At 42.9% G+C, this 23349-nt stretch overlaps 1 protein-coding gene across 1 annotated transcript; it reads right to left on the bottom strand.

The window, feature by feature from the left end:
• Nucleotides 1-687: 687 nt before the first annotated feature.
• Nucleotides 688-22168, bottom strand: LOC142185487 (vomeronasal type-2 receptor 26-like). The gene is made up of 6 exons (XM_075260918.1): nt 21516-22168; nt 10371-10662; nt 5866-6663; nt 3228-3437; nt 1696-1822; nt 688-1607 (listed from the first exon to the last, which is right to left on the bottom strand). The coding sequence occupies exons 1-6, from the start codon at nt 22166-22168 to the stop codon at nt 688-690; spliced, it is 3000 nt and encodes a 999-aa protein (XP_075117019.1).
• Nucleotides 22169-23349: the final 1181 nt, after the last annotated feature.

Raw genomic sequence — 23349 nt, 5'->3', positions numbered from 1 at the left:
GTGGCCTCTTCACTGGTGCCCCATACTGTATACATGAGGACCATTATATTGGGTGGGGGAAGTGATGGGGCTAATATTTGAGAACATTGTGAAGAAATTCTAAGTATTCCATTTGCAATAAAAAAAATATATAAAATAGTTCATTTGAATTTAATCATTAAATGTAAATTAACTATTTTATTACATTTTTTGCATTTTTTTTTGTTGTTTGAGTTTAGCTTGGAAATACAACTGGACTCATGAGGTCTGTCAAATCTATAGCAAGACTCATAAAATACTTATTTTAATATCAGGATTATAAAGACTCTGGCATGGACTCTTCAAGTAAGTCCTCTAGTCTTATCAGGTCTGTGAGATCTCTTTCATATTATAAGCAGTCCGTATTTACGGGCCAGGAATTATTTTCCAAATTTTCAACCTCGTATTTCAGATGCATTGGGTTTTTTTTATTATTATTTAGAAATGTAGCTGGAAGGAGACTTGTTTTTTTAGCAAACTTTAATAGCGCAATTTGGGGTGTATATAATTCATGATTAGCTTTTATGTAGGCATAGATGTAATGGGAACTCTCCCACCGTACCAAGCACTGCAGTGACTTTTTTCCCCAAAGAATGCTACGTGTGAGATCGCACTAATAAAACTTTATTGTATTTAGTCACACTTTATATTTGCATCTTTTACAAGCAGCTAAAATGGTCTTTGTCTACCACACCTTGATGATAGCCCTGGACGTTTTCTTCCTGATATCTTTTGTGGTGTACATATAATTGTGAAAAACTTAGGAAGGAAAATACAGCCCAGTACCCCAGCAGCTGATACCAGGATGGCAAATACTTCTACGGCTACTGTGTACTTCCCTTTGGTGCTCAGGTACCCTGGTATGAAGGGAATCCAGGCACTGAAGAAGACCAACATGCTGAATGTAATGAACTTTGCTTCATTGTATCTGTCAGGTAGATTCCGAGCAGGAAAAGCTATGACCAAACATCCCATTGCAAGACAACCAATGTATGACAGCATTACATAGAAGCCAACGTGCTCGTCACATTCAATGACTATCAGTCCAGGCTGTGAGTGGATATCAAAAAGTGAGGTAGGAGGACATGTTCCCAACCACAAGGTACAGATAACAGCCTGAACAGAGGAGCAGAAACTAACAATGATCCATGGAAACTTCTTTCCCATGAATCTTCTCAGCCGGCTTCCAGGTTTGGTAGCTCGAAAGGCCAGAACAACAAGTATAGTTTTTGCCAGCATGGAGGACACTGAGACTGTAAAACACATTCCAAAAATTGTTTGACGTAGTAAACATGTTATCTGCCCTGGATGGCCAATGAAGAGTAGACAGCTGCCGAATGTAAAAGTGAGGGACAAAAGAAGAAGGAAACTTAGGTATCTGTTGGTGGCCTTAATGACTGGAGAGTTCTGATAATGGACGAAGATGGCAAGGGTTACCAGAGAAGCTATCAAAAGCACTATGGCACTGCAGGCAAGGGTTGTACCCAATATTTCGGCATAGGACAGATAGGTGACTTGTTTTTTAATGCATTTGTCTATCTTCTCATTTGGCCATAGGTCATCTGGACATTGCCAACAGCTGATCATGTCTGCAGGAAAACAATCAAGTGCACTGTAAGATAGTAACTAATAAGTGCTTGCGCCATATACTGAGAAGTATAGAGGCGCCCGCCTTACCAGTGTGGTTGGTAATGTGTCCTCTCGGACAGGCGACACAGTCATAGCAGCAGGGTGGCTTTCCTTGCAGTATCACTTTCCTGGATCCTGGTGGACAGCTGTCACTGCAGACTGAACGTGGAGGCTTCTAGAAGAGGAACAGAAATGTGTGGGCATGGACAGAAGTCAGTTCTTAACTCCTTCCCAACATCCACCATAATAGTATGGCGGGTATTTAAATATGGCAGCCACCAATAGCTGACGGGTCCTACAGGTCTGAGGCTCTTAATTAGTCCTGCAAGTCATGTGCTGGGTGAGGAATGACTTAAGACTGGTGTAAGTATCACAAGTAGGGTTGATCCGATCTTGACTTTTCAGGATCGATTTTGAAATCCGATTTCCAATCATTTTTCATTCGAACCCGATCTCGATCCCAATTCCGATCCCAATGCAAGTCAATGGGATTTTTTTTACTAATCGGAGATCGGATTTTTAAAACGATCCTATCCACTATACAGTATGGAATCTAAAAATTGAACACTTTAATTGTTAGAATCCGTGGTGTGTATTAATTTTTTTTAATCACTAAGTAGTCAGAGGATTTTTTTTTTTTTAAATCCTCTGGCTACTTAGTCCCCCCTGGTGTTCACTTACCTGCAGAGATTGCTGGTCCGGTGCCCAGTGTTCTCGGTCCTCTTCGCCTCGCTGCCCCCGTCCCCCAGTTTAGTGTTACAGACCTAGGAAGAAGGCGGGGCTTGTGACTTAGGAGAGTGTGGGCGGGTACAGGGCGGGAAGACGTCACGTCTCCTAGGTCTGTAACACTAACCTGTGAGGCGGGGGGCAGCGAGGCGAAGAAGACCGAGAACAGCGGGGACCGGACCAGCGGTCTATGCAGGTAAGTAGCTACTAGAGATGTTAGCTAGTCTCCCATTAGAATGAAAGGACGCAGCCGGCGCGCAGGGGGTTAAGGCTGTGTGCTGGCTGCATCCATTTATTCCTATGGGACATAGCTAACATTGTTAGCTTTTCCCACAATGCTTGGCCAGTAGCAAAGCATTGTGGGAAATAATCTCCGATCTCAATCCCACCTAAAAAGATCGTGTTCGGAATTCCGATCACGATCGTGAAATTTACTCGATCGCCGATCGGAATCCGATCTTTTCCGAACACGATCGCTCAACCCTAATCACAAGTCTTAATAAATTTCCCCTATGTGTTTTGAGAAACAACATATGTTCTATGTCACAAAATGAATTTAGTGGTTATAGAAGTGAATTTGTCAGCACATAATTGACTTTAGGGATCACAGAATCCATATTGTTTTGTATGCACACAAATCCGATGTACTTTAGTTTGCATCACAGAATGTTTGGGGGGGTTTAGCAAAGCCGAATGTTATTTTGTCACACTGATTTTTGCACGGAATGTTACTTTGTGACCCATAATGCTAATATGTAACACAGAAATGTATTCTATAAGACATAACGCATTTTGTGAAGGAAAAATATAGCCTCTACTTCAATTAGATACAAATACACAAGATGTCGGTCTACCTGAGCATGATGAACGGCCCATACAATAGCAGATGTATTAACAGACAGACTAGATGTGATTTTTCCAACAGTAACACTAGTAAGTCTCTGCTCACTGCTAGTAACCCAGTTAACCAGATCGTATGTAGGAGCAAAGTGCACATGTCCATCCAAGTACACGTCCTCTCCAGCCGTATTAGTGAAATGTACTCTCCGTAGATATGGATGAAGCTGCAGAAGAAGGGACAATATTTAGTGAGGAACTACTGTCACAAGTAACATTCCCATCAGTAACAGTAGTAGTGAACATCTCTAGAGGTTATGGTGATCTCCGATTGGTTCAGATGGTTTTTATTATCTTTTTTTTATTTTGTTATCAAAGGTTCCTTTTTGTGTCTTTTTAGTTTTATTATTGACTTTATTAGTAGATCCACTTGCAGTAATAGTAGGGGCAGATTATATTTAGGCCATGTGAGACGTAGACAGTTCTTCTTGGTTCTACCAATCTGGCTGTAAAAATACGACCAGATTGCCGAACCAAAGAGGAGAAGATACTTGACCCAGTGCTGAAACTTGTAGGGGAAGTCATAGGCTTCCTGACCTACCATTTTTTGACTTGTAGGTTGTAGGCCATGCTAGGCCTGTGGCCTACAAGCTGTGGGCAGCCAGAGGTAAGTGTGAGAGCAGTATTTACCTCTATGGTTCTCAGCCATTCCCACTTCTTCCTGCTCCAGACATACAGTTTGCCTGTTAAAGGGGGCTTGACTTAAAAACTTTTTGAGGCTACCCCTTCCTCCTCCCACCCCAATACAACACCCCTGTCTCCCCCCAAAAACTGTTGGTAAAGAGGACCTTTTACCACCTCTATAAATTCTAGTTCTTTTAATAGTCGCTGTTCCACTGATTCCAACGCAGTTGGAATTTTCTATCTAGCCCCCTCCATTCATGAGTAACAAGTGCAGTTAGTTTTGGTGCCTGATGTGATATTTAAAGGGGCTCTATCAGTAAAATCATGCTGATAGAGCCCCACATATGCGTGAATAGCCTTTAAAAAGGCTATTCAGGCACCGCTAAAGTTATATTAAAGTACCCCCCAGTTTTAAAATAAAACCCTAAAACAGAATATGATCAACTTACCCATCGTGCACAGTGGGCGAGCATTCAGGGTCCGCCGTATTCTTCAGCCACGCCTCCTCTTTCAGTGAAGTCCTCGGGTCCCGTCTAACTCGCGAACTGACATTGATAAAAAAAATGGCGTGAGCGCATGCGCAGTAGCTGTAGCAGAAGCAGCATGCTACTGCGCATGCACCCGCGCCATTTTTTAACAATGTCAGTTCGCGAGTTAGACGGGACCCGAGAACATCGCTGGAAGAGGAGCTGTGGCTGAAGAAGACAGCGCACCCTGAATGCCCGCCCACCGTGCAAGATGGGTAAGTTTATTACATTCTGTTTTAGGATTTTATTTTAAAACTGGGGGGTAGTTTAATATAACATTTACGGTGCCTGAATAGCCTTTTCAAAAGGCTATTCATGCATATGTGGGGCTCTATCAGCATGATTTTGCTGACAGAGCCCCTTTAAGCTCTGTAATGTCAGGTAGACGGTGTCAGGCAGGGGATGGGGGGTGGGATTCAGAGGCAGCCAGTGTAAGAACCCAGTATCACACCCCTTATCTTCTCCTGCCTGACACCACCCTCCTGACAGCACAGAGTCGAAATAGTATATCAGGCACCAAAATTAACAGCATTGATTGCTCAGGGATGGTGGGGGCTAAAGGAAAAATTCCAACTGTGCCAGAATCAGTAGAGTAGTGCCTATTAACGTATGCTAAGAACTGGAGTTCATGGTGGTGGTGACAGGTCCTCTTTAAAAATCTTTATATCCCAACAAATTATTCAGGTATTTTATTCACAACTATTGCTACACGTCTATAAAATGTAGCACCCAGCCATGTAGTCTGTCTTGCAAATATTCTTGAAAGAATGGGTCATTCTAAAGAGCTTACAAAATTTCAGCATGACATTGTATTAAGAACCGCTGCTGCTACAAGTCAGTTTGGAACATTTTTCCCTCCTAGATATTCCACGACCAACTGTAAGTGGAATTAATGAAAGTGTGAGGTGGATTGCTTGCAGTAAGTTTATCTTGAGACATTTAAACCACCATGTTAAATACATATGGACCCATATCCTACATGGCCACCTCTAAGTCCTGGTTCGCATCTGCGTTTGATAATCTGTTTGGGGAGTCCACATGGGGACTCCCCTGAATGGATTACCGAATGCATTGGCAAGCGGTGTGCAGTGAAAGCACATGGACCCCATACAGTATAATGCCCACATGGACAGTAAAGTAAAGTACTATTTCTCTGTCTGCATGATTCGTGCAGGCAGCGCGCGGAAAGCACACAGACCCCATTACAATCTATGGGGTCTGTTCGGTAGTCCGATCAGGGGAGTCCCCATGAGGACTCTTCAAACGGATTACCGAACACAGATGTGAACCAGGCCTAAGGTAAGATGCTTAACTTCCTTAATGGATGGATCAGCCCTGCTTGGGTCTGTAAACAATAATGTATTAAATTGTGGGCATTCACTTTAGGGATAAGTAGTTGCCATTGGCTATGGCATATGAAGTTAATTCATGCCTCTTAAGTCACCTTCCATGGAAGTTGGTAAGATATAGCTGCTCCTTCTCGGTGCAACACCTTCCATGACTTGGATGCCATTAACCTCTGAAGGGCATGAGCCAAGGCATATATGGCATTATATACTTGATAGCTGTCTACTAGTGTTTCTAAACCCATCAACATCTTCTTTGCCATATCGTTTTGACAGGTGTGATAGAGCACACTACCATTGACTACTTCACATTCGCACATAGACATCATATAGTACAAAATAAAATTGCAGAAGCCATATTGGTCCAGTGTAATGTTCCAGAGAAATGGCATAAGTCCAGGAATTTCTGATTTTTTCATCTGAATTGCTAAGTTTCCATTGAAGAAACTGATGTCCAGGTTTATGGTCAGAATAAGAAGATGATCCATGTCTGTAAGGAAGATCCAGACTTTCTTTGTTTTTGTCAATTCATAAAGTAATCGGTATAATTTAAAAGTGAACTCAAGATCAGCCCAGAAGATGACAATGGTGGCTGAGGAGTCAGAGATGACTTTGGCCACTTGTACATATTCATTAGACATGTAGTTGGTGGAACTGAGGAGCTTTTCTGTGAACTCAATACACCCTCCTCCTCTCATAATGGAAAATTTTAACTTCTGGATGGCATCTTCATTGCTCTCAACATCTGTATAAATAATTCCAACCCAAGTCCAACCAAAATGCTTCAGCACTGAATTCAATGCATTGTGTAGATGGACGGAGCTGGGGACCGTGCGGTAGAAATATGGAAACATCAACTTGTTACTTAGAAGAGGCTCTGTGGCACCATAGCTGATCTGTAATGGAAATGAAGCCATATGTGAAGGCGCCAAACCTCCATCTTACATAACAGACAGGATCAGTGAGAAGACTGCACATGTTGTACATATTGTATAGTTTTACCTAGTATGGGTGTCCCATGGAATTTTTTTTTTTTTTTTTTATCAGGCTGCACTAATTCTGAAAAGGTTGGGAAACACTTGTTAGGGGATTGCTATTGTAGTATTATTTGTTTTCACTATATTACTATGATGTCGTTGTTCTAAGATGTATTTATGAGTACCGTATGTCTTTCCAAGGAGTGAGCAGTCAATAGCCAAGGCCACATGGTTTGCAGTTGGTCCCCTGTACTGACAGACAAGACCTAGGCCAAAGGAATGTCTAACAACGTGGAAACTTTAGAGGAGTCTGAAACCGATGATGTGGCTTGCGGGGGACTAGGGTTGAACGATCGGGATCGGCTGGAAAATGATCAAAAATCAGATTTTAAAAACGATCCTGAAATCTCAAGATCGGCTCAACCCTACTCCATAAACATAAAGTAACTAGGGTTGAGTGATCGGGATTGGAAAAGATCGGATTCCGATTGGCGATTGAGTAAATTTCACGATCGCAATCGGGATCGGATGGAAAATGATCGGAAATTGGATTTTAAAATCGATCCTGAAATCTCAAAATCGGCTCAACCCTATGGGGGACATAACAAAGATGAAGAGATTGCAGAAGATTCTTATCTGAGCATCTGAATTGGAGGAAAGTTGATTGCCCAGAAGTAGAGTCATAGAGACATCAACCTGTAGAATCCTGTCACTGAGTGAATCCCGAATGGCAGGTGACAGCAGAAGCAGGAGTATCAAGGGACATGACCAGTATAATAGCCCCCCATATAACAATATCAAACCCCAAGTCAAATAATTGGACCATTTTTATTTACACCATTTACCAATCAGTCTAACTATTGTGTTGCTTTTATTGTATGGTTTATAGCGGTTACAGCGACACCATAAATGTCTATTTATTTACTATGTTTTATGAATGGTCTGTAATTATATAAGTAAATGGGTTTATTGTAATTTACTAAGCTAAAGTTTTAGTAAAAACTTTTTTACAAAAAAAAATATATACATTGTAAATGATGAGATCATTGATATATTTAAAGAGGACCTTTCATGGTTTGGGGCACAGGCAGTTCTATATACTGCTGGAAAGCTGACAGTGCGCTGAATTCAGAACATTGTCGGTTTTCCCGATCTGTGCCACGGGTGAAGAGCGAGCGGTGTCGGTACCGTAGCGCTTTACAGTCAGAAGGGCGTTTCTGACAGTCAGTCAGGTACGTCCTTCTCCACAGCAGCGCCTATCACGCTGTACAGTGTGAGCGGGGAGGAACGCCCCTTCCCCTCCTGATAATACTCGTCTATGGACGAGCATTTTCACTTTTTTACCCACCATTGTGACCGGTAAGCTACAAACTCTACCACACACCATCCTTAAAGAGGAACATCATTGGGGAAGTGGCAACTAGAGATGAGCGAGTACTGTTCGGATCAGCCGATCCGAACAGCACGCACGCATTGAAATGAATGGAAGCACCTGGTACTTCCGCTTTGACGCCGGCCGGCTGCTTAACCCCCCGCGTGTCGGCTACGTCCATTCATTTCAATGCGTGCGTACAGTACTCACTCATCTCTAGTGGCAACAGATCTGTCTGATTCATACGGTCAGATTTTTTTTTTTCTATAGCAACTTCGTAGAAAAAGACAACTTTGGCCCTGTTCACATGTGCAGGGCCGGCTCCAGGTTTTTATGGGCCCTTGGGCGACAGAGCCTCAGTGGGCCCTCTTGTAAAGGAGGTGGGGGGAGTCGAGACACTGTGCGTCGCAGATGAAGCGAGTGACGTCATGCAGGAGGGTGGCGTCACCAATGCCATACCTCCCAATCTTTTAAAGAGTAGAAAGAGGGGCAAAATGTGCGGCGCGCTCTGCGCGCCGCGGCAAATTTAGCTCCACCCACTTTTATGTTGATTGCACCCATTCTCATTCATTTATTATGTGCTCCCACACAGTATAATCCTCCTACAGTCACCTGTAAATTATATGCCCCCCTCCATCTCTCCCCCAGTTTCATATACACCCTTCCTCTGCCCCCAGTTTCATGTCCCCCCTCCATCTCTGTCCCCAGTTTCATCACGTTCTCCCCCTTCATTTGCCCACAGTTTCATGTCCCCCATCTCTGCCCCAGTGTCATGCCGTTCCCCCCCTCCCCTTCATTTGCCCCTTCAGTTTCATTGGGCCCCCTCCATCTCTGTCCCCAGTTTCATGCTGTTCTCTCCCCACCCCCTTCCCCAGTGTCATGCCGTTCCCCCCCCCTTCATTTGCCCCCTCAGTTTCATTGGGCCCCCTCCATCTCTGTCCCCAGTTCCATGCTGTTCTCCCCCCCTCCATCTGCCCCAGTGTCATGCTGTTCCCCCCCCTCCATCTGCCCCAGTGTCATGCTGTTCCCCCCTCCCCTTCATTTGCCCCCCCAGTTTCTTTGGGCCCCCTCCATCTCTGTCCCCAGATTCATGCCGTTCTCTCCCCACCCCCTTCATCTTCTCCAGTGTCATGCCGTTCCCCCCCTCCCCTTCATTTGCCCCCCAGTTTCATGGGCCCCCTTCATTATGTTTCACCTTAATATGTAATACAAAACAAACACATCACTCACCTTCCCTCGTTCCCCCGACGCTCCTCTCTCTCTCCCTCCAATCACATACGCGATGCAGGAGCTGTGAGATCAGCTCCTGCTTAGCTCCGGACCGGCTTGCGTGTGTAGGCGTGATGCGATGACGTCATCGCGCCTACACACGCAAGCGGGGGCCGGAGCTTTAAAGCAGGAGCTGATCTCACAGCTCCTGCATCGCGTATGTATTTCAGCTCATCGGCGGACGGACGCCGATGAGCTGAAATTGTGACAGGCAAGTGCCGGGGGGCCCCCAGAGGCTCTGTGGGCCCCGGCACTTGCCCGACTATGCCGTGCGCTGACGCCGGCCCTGCACATGTGCATAGTATAACATGCAACAGAGCACTAACAGTACAGATCAAGTCTCTGGTCATGTATCAGCATTTAAATGCAGTCAATGTATATGTTCGGAAAACTTAAAGGAGTTGTCTAGGTTCCGTGACATTTTTGATACTGGTTAGGTCGTCAGTATCTGAGTGGTTGGCTCCAGTAACTGGACCTTGCACCAATCATCCGTACTGGCCAGCCTCTGGGTGCAGGATGTTATATAGTTGACGGAGCCGGGAGAAGGAGTCGCTGTCCATTTGTCCATTGTATAGTGAAGGGTTGAAGAACTGAAGCCCCCCTCCTATTTACTTCAATAGGGGCATAGTTGCACTACCCCGAGCCCAATATACAGTGGACAGCACCTTCTGCTTCCAGCTCTGATCAGTTCTACCAGCGTCAGTCTCTGGTGCCAGAGGTTGAGAGAGCAGATCACTGATGGGTCCAGATGTTGGATCAATCACTGATCTGATACTGATGACTTATCCTAAGGGTAGTTCATTATTGTCAAAACCAAGCCATATTTGTGCACCCTATTTCACTTTTTAGAACATAACGGCAATTATAGAGTTGATTCTTCCTTCTGGAGTCTCTGAGACAAAGCTTGTAGTGACTCTTCCACTGGTGGGCAAGGTCCTCTGAGGTATTGAATGTTTACATTAAGAGAGATCAAGCATTGACCTACCTGTGGGTATCCGTACATTCCAAATGTATCTCCTACCAAATGAGAAAGACCTGAGGATGCAAACCCCACCATAGCAAGCAAATCTCCTTGACTTGTGCATCTATAATTGGGAATTTGGAAGCCCCATCCACTTAATATTTCCATGTAGGCTCTCAGTGTCATGGCTTCATTCAAGAAGGACTCAAAGAGGTGAAATCCCAAAGTGATGTTTGGTAGAAGATCTTCATTCCTATTAATTTCTTCAATGGCAAATAGTACGGTGAGAGCCGTCTGATATTTTTCATAATAGAGACTATATAAATAGTGATAGTGAGATAAATTAGCATAAGTGAACATGTTATATTCCATGTATATTGTGGTTGTGTCAGGATTGGTGGACATCCATCTATAGGTATGGCTCTCGTTCTAACTCATAGATAAAGTCCCAAGTGGTGAAACCCTCTCTAAGATGTCTAAATGCCATAGAAGAGGGTATGGGCAGGGGTTGACCCTTGTCTATATGCTCTACTAGAGCATATTAAAGGTACAGACCATGAGACTACCCTTATTAGCCACAGTGGTCAGCTACTACAAAGGAACTCTTTGGAGCAACACCAATACCCTTGACCTGCCACTGCCTAGATACCATGATGATCTCTACCAACACAGAAGAAATCAGCAATTATTGGACTGAGACCTATACATGATTTTATGTTGTCACAGCTGCAGAAATTCAAGCTGTATTGTTTTGGGGTTTTTTTTTTTTGTTTTTGTTTTTTTTTTTTGGGGGGGGGGGTAATGTATTTTATCCTGTACAGTATTGTGCAAATTGAAGGCAGGTGTGAAAAAAATGCTGCAAAGTAAGAATCCTTTACAATATTTAAATAATGATCTAAGGAGGAATCTAAATAAAATCAATATTTGGTATGACCTTTGTCCTTTGGAGGAGGAGTCCTGGAAGAGATGATCCGGCCCCCGCAGAGCCCTGATCTCACCATCGTCCAGTCTGTCTGGGATGACTTGAAGAAACAGAAGCCTATGTCCACATAAGATCTGTGCTTATTTCTCCCTGCCCGAGTCCCTTCAAAAGCTATCTGCAAGTGTACCGAGAAGAATTGATGGGAGGCAATGGGCAAAGGTCACACCCAATATTCCAGAAATGTATATTTCTTTTTTCTTCATTCAGTTTATTTGACAAAAATAAAATTCACTTCTATTTTTGGAAGCATTCTTATTTGCCAACATATTTCCACGTGTGCTTCAAAGTTCTGCACAGTACTGTATATTCCTTAAATTAATTTTGGGGTAAAAACAGGCAAGGATCGGAGTTTCCTGCAATCCCAGCTGTTACGATAGGAGCACAGCTCTTATGCTCATACAGTATCAGGACATACCTTTATATCACATTGAGTCTAGAACATAACAATTGGAGATTTTTAGGAGTTAGGGGGGTTGGCTGACCAATAATGTTACATTTGTCAAAAATTTCCAGAAATACCCCCATGAAGCAACAGAACCAGAGATACAATAATTGCATATTTATTGCTTATGTTATTTTTGAGGATTATGAGCACTTAAAAAAAAAATGAACCTATTTACTCCATGGAAACCAATGTTATTTATCCAACGGTCAAGGACCATTCCATGAGCAATTATAGAAAACATTCAGTAAGAGATAAACAGAATGCTTATTATACTTTGTACTTAGTTTGTCCCCGAAGAAACCAATATAGCAAACCCAAGAGTGGTTTTGTTGAGTAGTTTTACCTTGATATGCTTATTATGTTCTTTTCCCTTGTTATTGTATGCAAACGCTTTTATACAAGTACTGTGTGTACAGTACAGTACAGTACTACCCTAGATTCCATACATCTTCAAGGTAGCTGGCTTGCAAGTTGACATCCTTCATTGACGGTGGAACCACAAACCATAGTGGAAACTTGTCGGAACAGCATTCTACGTATGCCTATTACATGGTGTGAAAGGAGGAACCTCCCATAGAAAGATTAGTTTGGTACTAGAGTTCGTCAAAGTCAAAAAGCTACATTGATCCTATACTTGTATACTTGTGGCCATATAGACTCTCTATACGCACCTGCTCCTATCTGTGACAATAGCAAAGTGTCAGACTGATCCTTCGGAGTACCAGAGTATGTCCTGGTGGCCCATTAATAAAAAGGTCCCAAAGTCTGTTTCACATGGGTTAATTCACAAGTGATTCATTACCTCTCAACGTGATGTGTCTTGTGTGTGCAATGATAGCAACAAAAATTACAATGGAATTAAAAGTGGGTCACGGTCTGGGTCGATCCCACAACCATTTCTTCTAATGGACACAAAGGGTTGTAGCCTGACACTGAAAGCGCGCCATGCCGATCGATAACAATCTCTTTGGACTGAATTTCTTTAAAGTATGGAAGACATTGGGGAAGATTTATCAAGCAAAATGTGCCAAAATTTTGGTGTAATTTGTGCCAAAAGTAACTATTTATCAAATGACACCTTTTAGAAACCTTTATGACTTGTACGACAAAGGGACAAGAATTTGCAAAAAGGGGAGTAGGTTTGTGGAAAGGGGACGTGATGTAATTTATGATGCCATGGTGCAAAAATGCGGTAAAATTTTGGCACATTTTTCCCGATGTAAACTAAGCTAACAAAAAAGAGGTGTAAACTTAATACTTTGTTCCGAAACGCGTAGCCACAGCCACAATATGTTGGTACATCCTCGTTCTATCTTGACTACCACAATGTAATTACTTTTTAATAAGAAGAATACAAGTTATGTTTTATTGTACTCCTTGGTTGACGCTGGATTTTTTTCGAAGTTGTAAAGTTATACTAGTCAGTCTAAGAATACGACAAATTTATCAAACAGCGCCAGACACTTTCATAGATCTGGTGCCTTGTACTCCATGGGTCTAATCTAAGTTTGCACTAATTTTTAGAGAATACTCATGAACACATAGGCAATGCTGCACTAAAATCTGATAATATGGTGATTGCCAAACAGGACCAGCCACAATAACCCTATTATCATTACTTACAATACAGCAGTATTATCCCTGGGCATCTCTCTGAATGTCGGCTTTTGATCATCATGCACCAACCCATTCACTGATATAATGGCGCCGATGATCATGTCTCCGGGATGGTATAGCCCATGTTCTGCCATGTTATTTTCTGCACTGGATGTTTGCAGAATAAATAAGAAAATGAGTATAAATAGTACAAGTAAAGGTAAATGGGAATCACATACAGAATGCATTATACATCCAACTCCTGATATCAAACATCAGAATTAAAACAAAGACTCTTCTGCGCTTTCTCTTCTGGATATTGGTTGTGGATATGTATATGAAAGGCCCCATAAGCGGCATACACAGAGATGTGATGACTGGTGTCATTGGTGTCTGTATTACATGCAGGGCAGGGACCAGACATTTATAAGCCCAGATCTTTTCTTCTGTAACTTGCTCCAGTTATTGTAATGACAGGTTGATATGATCTCTTCTATATTCAGTTACAGTAAATTTTATGTTAGTCACAGTGTGAGCACCAACATCCCTCCCATCTGAGCGCCCGAGAATTGTCTGGATTGTGACAAATACGATGATTATATTGTTTGTCACCCAGAACATCTGCACTCTCTAGGTGGACCGGCTGTATATAACTGTTAGACAGGTGCAAATTCCCCAAGTGGGTTGTCCATTTTGGTCTTATTTGGCACCGTATAGTTGTGCTTAGCTGGGTTAGGGTCTATGTGGGCACCCTCCTTTATTTTTGGAAAGAAAGAGTGGCTAAAGAATACCCTATAGAGTTCCTAAATAATATTGCTATGCCTATGAAATCCACCATATAGAACCCACATAATATTACCATAAAGCGCCAACAAAAAGTTAGTAATGGTAATAATAATGCTACAGTATAAAGAGGTCAAACAAGAAAGTGTCCAAACAGAGGTCTGTATAATATAGTACCCAAGTAAAGATATGAAAAGGTGCCAAGTTAAAGGGGTTGTCCAAGGTTAAGGTTTTCATGGCCTATACTTTGGGCCTAAGAGCCGACCCCGCACTGATAAGATGTACAAAGCAACCTTCTTTACCTGCTGGAAGCCAAAACCACCATCTATCTACTCTATTGCATCTGATACTGAATAATAATAATAATACATTGTATTTATATAGTGCCAACATATTCCACAGCACTGTACAATTTGTAGGCTTCAAATACAGACAAGGAAAATACATTACAAAGAAATAGTCACTTCACACAATGGGACTGAGGGCCCTGCTCGCAAGAGCTTACAATCTATGAGGTAGAGGGGGTGACACAAGAGGTAGCAGGGGCAACATCGGAGGTAGTATTGCTTATACAGGGGTCAGACAATATTGTAATAAAGGTGACTGTCATTACACAAACATAAGCTATATGAGCCGTCACTAGTGGTGTCCTTTAACATGCAGATGGTGCCTGAACATATAAAGTTAGTCTGAAATGGCATCATATCATGTAGGGTAATGTGGGAGCGGGAACAGAGGGTTCATTTTAGGGATACTAATTGCAGTATGGATGGGTTTACATTAGACATTGTGATAGGCCTGTCTGAAGAGATGTGTCTGTAGTTTGCGCTTGAAACTGTAGAAATTGGGAGTTAATCTGATTGTCCGGGATAGAGCATTCCAGAGAAGTGGTGCAGCTCGGGAGAAGTCTTGTATACGAGCATGGGAGGTTCTGATAATAGAGGATGTAAGTGTTAGATCATTGAGTGAGCGGAGAGCACGGGTTGGGCGGTAGACAGAGATGAGGGAGGAAATGTAGGGAGGTGCGGCATTATGGAGAGCCTTGTAGATGAGGGGGAGAACTTTATATTGTATTCTGTATTGAATAGGCAGCCAATGTAGCGACTGGCACAGACCAGAGGCATCGCTGTAGCATCTAGACTGATAGATGAGCCTGGCCGCTGCATTCAGAATAGATTGTAGAGGGGAGAGCCTAGTAAGGGGATGTCCTGAGACCTTAGCACTGGTATACACAGTACCTGTAGAAAGCTGACAGTGTGCTAAATGCTACAGCAAGGACAGGTATCATTCGCTTTATTATTTTTAATCAGTTCTTGCCCTAACATATAAGGACTCGAAAAACTCCTTTAATTAATAATAAGTAAATCTAATTATATTCCTACTGTATCTAAGCAGGCCAAGCTCACCTATAACTTCTGCCTGCTAATACCTACCGACAATCCGGTTACTTTGAACAGTCTCCTGTTTTACCTGTACAGCCGGTTTACATGGTTATTAACCCTTTGGGAGGTCCGCCTTATTCATACACTAATTATACCGTTTCATCTATTACATGTGACAGCCAGCTGTCAGTTTGTCGTAGCCTCACCCAGTAGGAACAATTTATGGATTAAAGCATAAGGGCACATTTCTGTAAATTCCTTGACTAAGGGACCATCAGAACAGACAGAAAAGGTCGAAGAGTCATATCATATTATTCTATTCGTATAGGCCTTGCCTATGCAACCCATGTAGTACTTATACTGTGTTACCTATAGGCAGTATTGAACTAAGATTTCTTGCCCACCCTCCAACAACCCCTAGGAACAGACCATAGTACCCCCATTATTATGTTAGAATCTGGGACCACTGGAGTCCTTTTTGGTGGGCCAGTCCAACACTGCCTGCAGGGGCGCAGACAGAGCTTTTCTGGCACAGTTGGTATTTTTTCTGTAGCCCCCCACTGTTCCTGAGTAGTCGGAGCTGTTAACTTTAGCAGCCAGTATTATAAGGCTGTCAGGTAGGTGGTCCCATACATCTGCTCTAGCCCAGGACCACCCATCTGACAGTATAGAGCCTAAATAGTTTCAGAACCCAATATGCAAAATTTACCAATTGCTAAAGAATAATTGGGGGCTAGAAACAAAATACCAACTGGCCCAGGTTGAATGGTGCAACTTCTATTAAAGGATGTAAAGAGTTAGGGAGCGTTCACACTACCGTTGGTGTCCGACAGGTAGTGTCCGCTCCTAGTGTCCGCTCAAAATCTGGCACGGACATTAGGAGCGGACACTAGCTGTGTCCGTGACACCTGTCATTTATTTAAATGGGCATCGGGTGCGTTCTTTTGCACTCCGTGCCTGTCCTTCCCTGTCCACAAGTGAAGATGTCCGACTTCTCAAGCAGACAGAAAAACCTGACATGCAGGGTTCTTCAGACAACTACACAGTCCAGTCACAGTAAGAGCGGACCGCTGCGAGACGTGCAGGAAGAGAGGGGATGTTGAACCATGTCAACTCCAGTGCCGTGGCCAGCTGCGCTAGGATGAGCATCCATGAGGCGAACAACCCGATTGAGGTGGTCCCACAGATTCTCGATTGGGTTCAAGTCCGGGGAATTTTCTGGCCAACAACAGTGTATCATAACTACATGGCCAGAATGGGGGGAATTTATTAACCCTTCTACAGCAGTTTTCTGGCCTATGTAGATGTGTGGCACATTTTTCTTCCAGCAAAGATGTATTGTATTGTTGGTTCTGTGTTTTAATGTTTACATGCCACCGCCGCTCACTCACAATGTGCAGCCATAGCGTTAGGCATTGCATCAGAGTTTCATTGTAGTCTATGAGACAACACTAAAGTACCTAAACTTACCGCTACATAGTGAGCAGTCTATGACCACCCTGACCGTGTGGCGAATTGTATTGTAGTCTATGGAAGATGCAATCAAAAGATTGCAGCTTCAAGTTCCCTAAGGGAGGCGAGGCTAATAACATAGTTTAAAAAAAAATTAAAAAAAGTTTTTAAAAATGTATTTAAAAAAAATTAAATTCCCACTATCCCTAGATTTGATATAAAAATAGACAAAAACAAACATTAATAAAGAGCATATAAAAAATATTCTCCCCATACAGCAAATGCCATAGAGGAAAAAATAAATAAAAAGAGCCAAACTAACTGCTCTTTTACATCCCATAAAAATTTTAAGAAAAAATTATCAAAACATCAAACATTTTCCAAAATGGTGTAACGTCTGTTCAGATCACGGCGCCACCCTCTGCTTGTATGCTGCGGTGCAGAAGGCGTGTGCAGTTTGGTTCCTTACTTAGAGTTTTTGGTTGAACTGTGTGAACACGGCTCTAGTTCTTGTAATTGAATTTCCACTACACCCGTCTTCTGCCCTTGTTTGCTTCTGTTCATGAAGTGGTTAAGTCTAGCCATGCCCTGTGATTGACAGCCTGTCCACCTATCAACTCCAGGGCGGGTTCTTCCTCCCTATTTATTCTTGGCTCACATTCAGATTAGTGCTTGCTATTGCCTTGTGTGTGCTGGCTTTTCTCTTGCTGTTCATTCTTGTATTCTGATTCTTCACCTCCAACTTTCCCTATTGACTACTCTTTTGGATATCGATTTTGACACTGCATTGCTCGACTGTTACTGACCCCTGGCTAGCTGACCTCCCTTGTTGTTGTTTGTCTTGTCCGCGTTTTGTGTCTCACGTATTTAGGAAGAGTTTTATTGTACAGTTGTCGCCTATTACCTAGGATAGGACCGGCAAGCAGGAAGGGACAGTGGGGGGTTTCAGACCAGGACTCACTGTCTCTTGTCCCCCTTCCTCCAGGGTTCATCTACAGCGCTAGAGAACTGCTGTCTGGCACTCCCCTAACAAATGGTATATAAAAAAAGGATATCTAGTCCCACATGGAAATATATAAAAAAAAAAGTTAGTAGTGTCAGAAAATGGCAACTCCAAGAAATTTAATTTTTTTTACAAAGTTTTGGATTTTTTTAAGAGCTTAAAATGTAAAAAAAAAAATTATACATTTGGTATCCCTGGAGTCATACTGACTCATAGAGTACAGGTGACAAGTCATTTTGAATACAGTAAAAACAAAGCCCATATGGAAATTGCATAAACTCAATTTTTCTCCAATTCCACCCCATTCTGATTTTTTTTCCAGATTCCCAGTACGTGGTACAGAATATTAAATGGTACCATTATAAAGTACAATTTGTCCTGCAAAAATCAAGTGCTCATATGGTACTGTGAGTGGAAAAATAAAAAAAAAGCTATGACACTTGGAGTCAAACACGAAAATCTAAAAATGGCTGCAATGGAAAGGCATTAATAATTCAGGCACACCTCACAGCAATGAATTAATTTTACATGTGCATGGTGTATACTTGCTAATAATAAAATTATTATATCATTATTATATTTGCCTATTTGTCTCTTTTATATAGCCCTATTGTTGCATTATTATTGTCTATTGTATAGTATGGTCTATTATTATTGATCCCACACACAACATATAAGGTATATAGCAGTGATGGCGAACCTATGGCACGCGTGTCAGAGAGGGCACACAGAGCCCTCTATGCTGGCATGCGTGCGGTCGCCCGGATCGCTCATTAACGGAGAATCCGGTACAGGATTCCCCGTTAGTGAGCGATCGCTGCTTTCAGCTGAATGTACTGAAAGCTGTCAGTGTAGGCCGCGCTGTACACACGGCCTACATTAACTATACAGAGTGTGACCTCTGCACCAGCGCGGACGTGATGACATAAGTCATCAGCACCCGCAGTGAATAGGAGACAGAGGACGCCCGGTGGCCCTTTAGGTAAGTATATTTGTGTATGTGTGTTGTCTGGGGAGGGGGCTACTGTAGACCATTTTGTGCTATTTGGGAAAGGGGAACTACTGTGGAATATTTCATGCTGTGTGGGGAAGGGGCTACTATGTAGTATACAGGTATAATCCTTTGGGGGGGCCACTGCGGGACAGATTGTACTGTGTGTGGGGGGGCCATTGCAGGGCAGATTGTAGTGTGTGTGGGGGCAGATTGTAGTGTGTGTGGGGGCCACTGCGGGGCAGATTGTACTGTGTGTGTGTGTGCCACTGCAGGGCAGATTGTGGTGTGTGTGTGGGGGCCACTGCAGGGCAGATTGTAGTGTGTGTGTGAGGGCCACTGCAGGGCAGATTGTAGTGTGTGTAGGGGCCACTGCGGGGCAGATTGTACTGTGTACAGACCTTTCATGGAATATTTCATGCTGTGTGGGGAAAGGGCTACTGTGTAGTATACAGGTATAATCCTTTGGGGGGGGCACTGTGGGACAGATTGTACTGTGTGTGGGGGGGGGGGGCACTGCAGGGCAGATTGTACTGTGTGTGTGGGGGCCACTGCAGGGCAGATTGTAGTGTGTGTGGGGGCAGATTGTAGTGTGTGTGGGGGCAGATTGTAGTGTGTGTGGGGGCAGATTGTAGTGTGCGTGGGGTCCACTGCGGGGCAGATTGTACTGTGTGTGTGTGTGCCACTGCAGGGCAGATTGTAGTGTGTGTGTGGGGGCCACTGCAGGGCAGATTGTAGTGTGTGTGTGAGGGCCACTGCAGGGCAGATTGTAGTGTGTGTAGGGGCCACTGCGGGGCAGATTGTACTGTGTACAGACCTTTCATGGAATATTTCATGCTGTGTGGTGAAAGGGCTACTGTGTAGTATACAGGTATAATCCTTTGGGGGGGGGGGGCACTGTGGGACAGATTGTACTGTGTGTGGGGGGGGCCACTGCAGGGCAGATTGTAGTGTGTGTGGGGGCCACTGCGGGGCAGATTTTACTGTTGTGGGGGCCACTGCGGGGCAGATTGTACTGTGTGTGTGGGCCACTGCGGGGCAGATTGTATTGTGTGTGGGGGCCACTGTGGGGCAGATTGTACTGTGTATGGGGGCCACTGCTGAGCAGATTGTACTGTGTGTGGGGGCCACTGCAGGGCAGATTGTAATGTGTACAGACCTTTCAGTACAAGCTCTGTAAAGCTCCATTCACACGACTGTAATTTGTGGATCCGCAATTATGGATCCAAAGAGTTTTAAGGTTATATTGGCGTGTTGGCACTCCGCGATAATTTATTGGGTTTTGGCTTACAGTTTGGGCACTCGGTCTCAAAAAGGTTCGCCATCACTGGTATATAGCATTACTTAGACATTGTAGGGTCGATGGCCAATTGTAGGTTGGTGCTAATGGAGGGAATTCCACCTGTGAGAGACCCACCAATCCTATGTATGGCATAAAGAACCATAAATGTAGTAATAGCAGTGAATAATACAAGAGCTATTGTAATATAGATAGAAAAAAGGGGGAAAAGGAATTATACTCAGCCCTCCTGCAGTAGTCCGTCTTAGATTTTTCTTTTTATCTCCATTTGGCTTTTAAATTCTTGCGACACCTTGCCCGGATGAGGAGCTCCCTCGGCATGGAGTGAAATAACCAAAATAGAATACAAAGAATCATCCAGCAACGAGATAAGAAAGTCCAATATAAGTCTTCTTTATTTCTTGTTATCGCAATGTAAATAAAACAGCACGCAATGCACAGGAAAAGCCTGCGTCAGACAGACGCGTTTCAGATAACAATCCTTCCTCAGGATTCCTCAGGGTCGATGGCCAATTGTAGGTTGGTGCTAATGGAGGGAATTCCACCTGTGAGAGACCCACCAATCCTATGTATGGCATAAAGAACCATAAATGTAGTAATAGCAGTGAATAATACAAGAGCTATTGGTGTACAATTATTTAGTATGATCCTTAAACTCGGCATTTGTATATTTGGTCCTATAAAATTGATATACCCTTGATATATTTCTCTACATATTTAGTCCCGTGCTTTATTATAGTATGCCGTACAAGTTTATACTCTGTCTTTAGTTTTGCTCCCCTAGGAAATGTCAGATTATCGGAGTACCCTAAGGATTTTTTTATTGGTTACCGTCTCAGGAGTCAGGTCACGTTTTGGAAATAACCTTTTCACAATAATATTATGATTGATCCTCTTCAGCCCCTGTAATTATATAATAGCTATAATTATGAGTTGCTCTTTTTAGGATAAAACGGAAAAGTAATTTTCTACGACAACTGCTCTTCGGTGATTTGTATTTTTTTATAGCAATGAAATTTCAATATTACACAGGGACACCTAAATATACTTACTGGATGATTGTTTCAATTTAGTTTAGTTAGAAAGAATGGGCTGATTTACATTAAGATTGATAAATTATAAAAATGAAGAAAAGTAATGGGTTAAGTCCGTAAAGTTCACCGGTGCCCCAACTCATTGGCATACATCACTAACACTGGCTGATTAAGATAAAAAAAAATAATTATAAAGCTCACAGAGTAGACAAATCCTGAAAGATCCTTTCCAATCCATTGAACTCAATGGACACCTGCTGGTGAGACCCTTTGTACACATACTGTGAGACACAATAGACACCTTCTGGTGAGACACAATAGACACCTTCTGGTGAGACACAATAGACACTTTCTGGTGAGACACAATTGACACCTACTGGTGGGACACAATAGACACCTTCTGGTGAGACACAATAGACACCTTCTGGTGAGATACAATAGACACCTACTGGTGAAACACAATAGACACCTACTGGTGAGACACAATAGACACCTTCTGGTGAGACACAATTGACACCTACTGGTGGGACACAATAGACACCTTCTGGTGAGACACAATTGACACCTACTGGTGGGACACAATAGACACCTTCTGGTGAGACACAATAGACACCTACTGGTGAGACACAATAGACACCTTCTGGTGAGACACAATAGACACCTACTGGTGAGACACAATAGACACCTTCTGGTGAGACACAATAGACACCTTCTGGTGAGACACAATAGACACCTTCTGGTGAGACACATTGAACACCTACTGGTGAGACACAATAGACACCTTCTGGTGAAACATCTTGAACACCTACTGGTGAGACACAATAGACACTACTGGTGAGACACAATGAACACATACTAGTGAGACACAATGGACACCCTCTGGTGAGACATATTGAACACCTACCTACACAATAGACACCTACTGGTGAGAGACAATGAACCCCTACTGGTGAGACAAGGTGAGCACCTAGTGATGAGAAACAATGGACACCTATTGGTGAGACACAATGAACACGTACTGGTGAGACACAATGGACATCTACTGGTGAGACAATATGAACATGTACTGATGGGAAACAATGGACAGTTACTGGTCGGGCACCATGGACACCTACTGGTGAAACACAATGGATACCTACTGGTGAGCTTTGGCCTAACGTCCCATAAACTAACAGCCTCTTCAAGTTCTCATCACCTACATAATAACTGCTTCATAATAATCACTTCAATTACAACAGATTATTACTACAAATATAGCCATGTTCAGATCTTCTCCTTGGCCAACTAGCATGGTTATTGTAATAGAAGGACACATTTGAGGTTATCAGCTTTACATTTTCTAATATACAGTATTTAGCGGAAGGAAAGACAAAATTATGTGAAGGTCCAGGAAGGCGCCGACATTCTCTAATTTTCCCATTTGCCAAAAATTCATGCAGTGATTAAACTGCATAATGGAGCTAGCAAGACTCCACGGACATTGATGGCAAAAGTTTTGTACCACCAGTTACTTTTCCTTAAAGTGTAACTAAACTTTTATAATAAATCTGATAAATTAAAAATACAATATTACAATTAACATACATATATAAATTTGCAATATATAGCTTCTTTCTTCTGTTATGTCCACGCTCTGCCCACAGCTTAGAGTTCAGCCCACTGAAGTCGAGGGAAAGGAGAGGGGACAAGCAGATAGATAGTGAAGAGATGACAAGACATGGCTAAAGCTTCTAGTGAAGGTTTTATCTCACAACAAAGCTAGATTATCAGTTGTCTCTCTGGTCTTTGTCTTTTCATCTTTCTTCACCCCTTTCTATTTTCTCTAGACTTTAAAAGGTGGTACAGGGCTTCGAATACATGTCTGCTTTCTTCTCAGGAAGTCACATCACGTCCGTTGGTCACATAGCCATGCTGCGTCTCAGTCTAAGGAATGGAGATATGCCATTGTCATGTGACCAACATACATGATGTCATTTCCTGAGAAAAAGAAAGCGGCCATGTTATCAACCTCTTTAATATGTAAACAGACTGCTAA

Source organism: Leptodactylus fuscus, chromosome 11 (genome assembly GCF_031893055.1).
Source record: "Leptodactylus fuscus isolate aLepFus1 chromosome 11, aLepFus1.hap2, whole genome shotgun sequence".
Lineage (NCBI taxonomy): Eukaryota > Metazoa > Chordata > Amphibia > Anura > Leptodactylidae > Leptodactylus > Leptodactylus fuscus.
The sequence above is the reverse complement of the archived record's forward strand: the minus strand, read 5'-3'. Positions and strand labels throughout refer to the sequence as shown.

Coding starts and splice junctions, on each gene's coding strand:
- LOC142185487 (XM_075260918.1), bottom strand. CDS start 22,168: ATGTGTTCATTGTGTCTCACCAGTAGTGTCTATTGTGTCTCACCAGTA. Junction 3,438..5,865: donor CTTACCAACTTCCATGGAAG/GTGACTTAAGAG, acceptor CTTCTTCTGCAG/CTTCATCCATATCTACGGAG. Junction 1,608..1,695: donor ACACATTACCAACCACACTG/GTAAGGCGGGCG, acceptor GTTTTCCTGCAG/ACATGATCAGCTGTTGGCAA.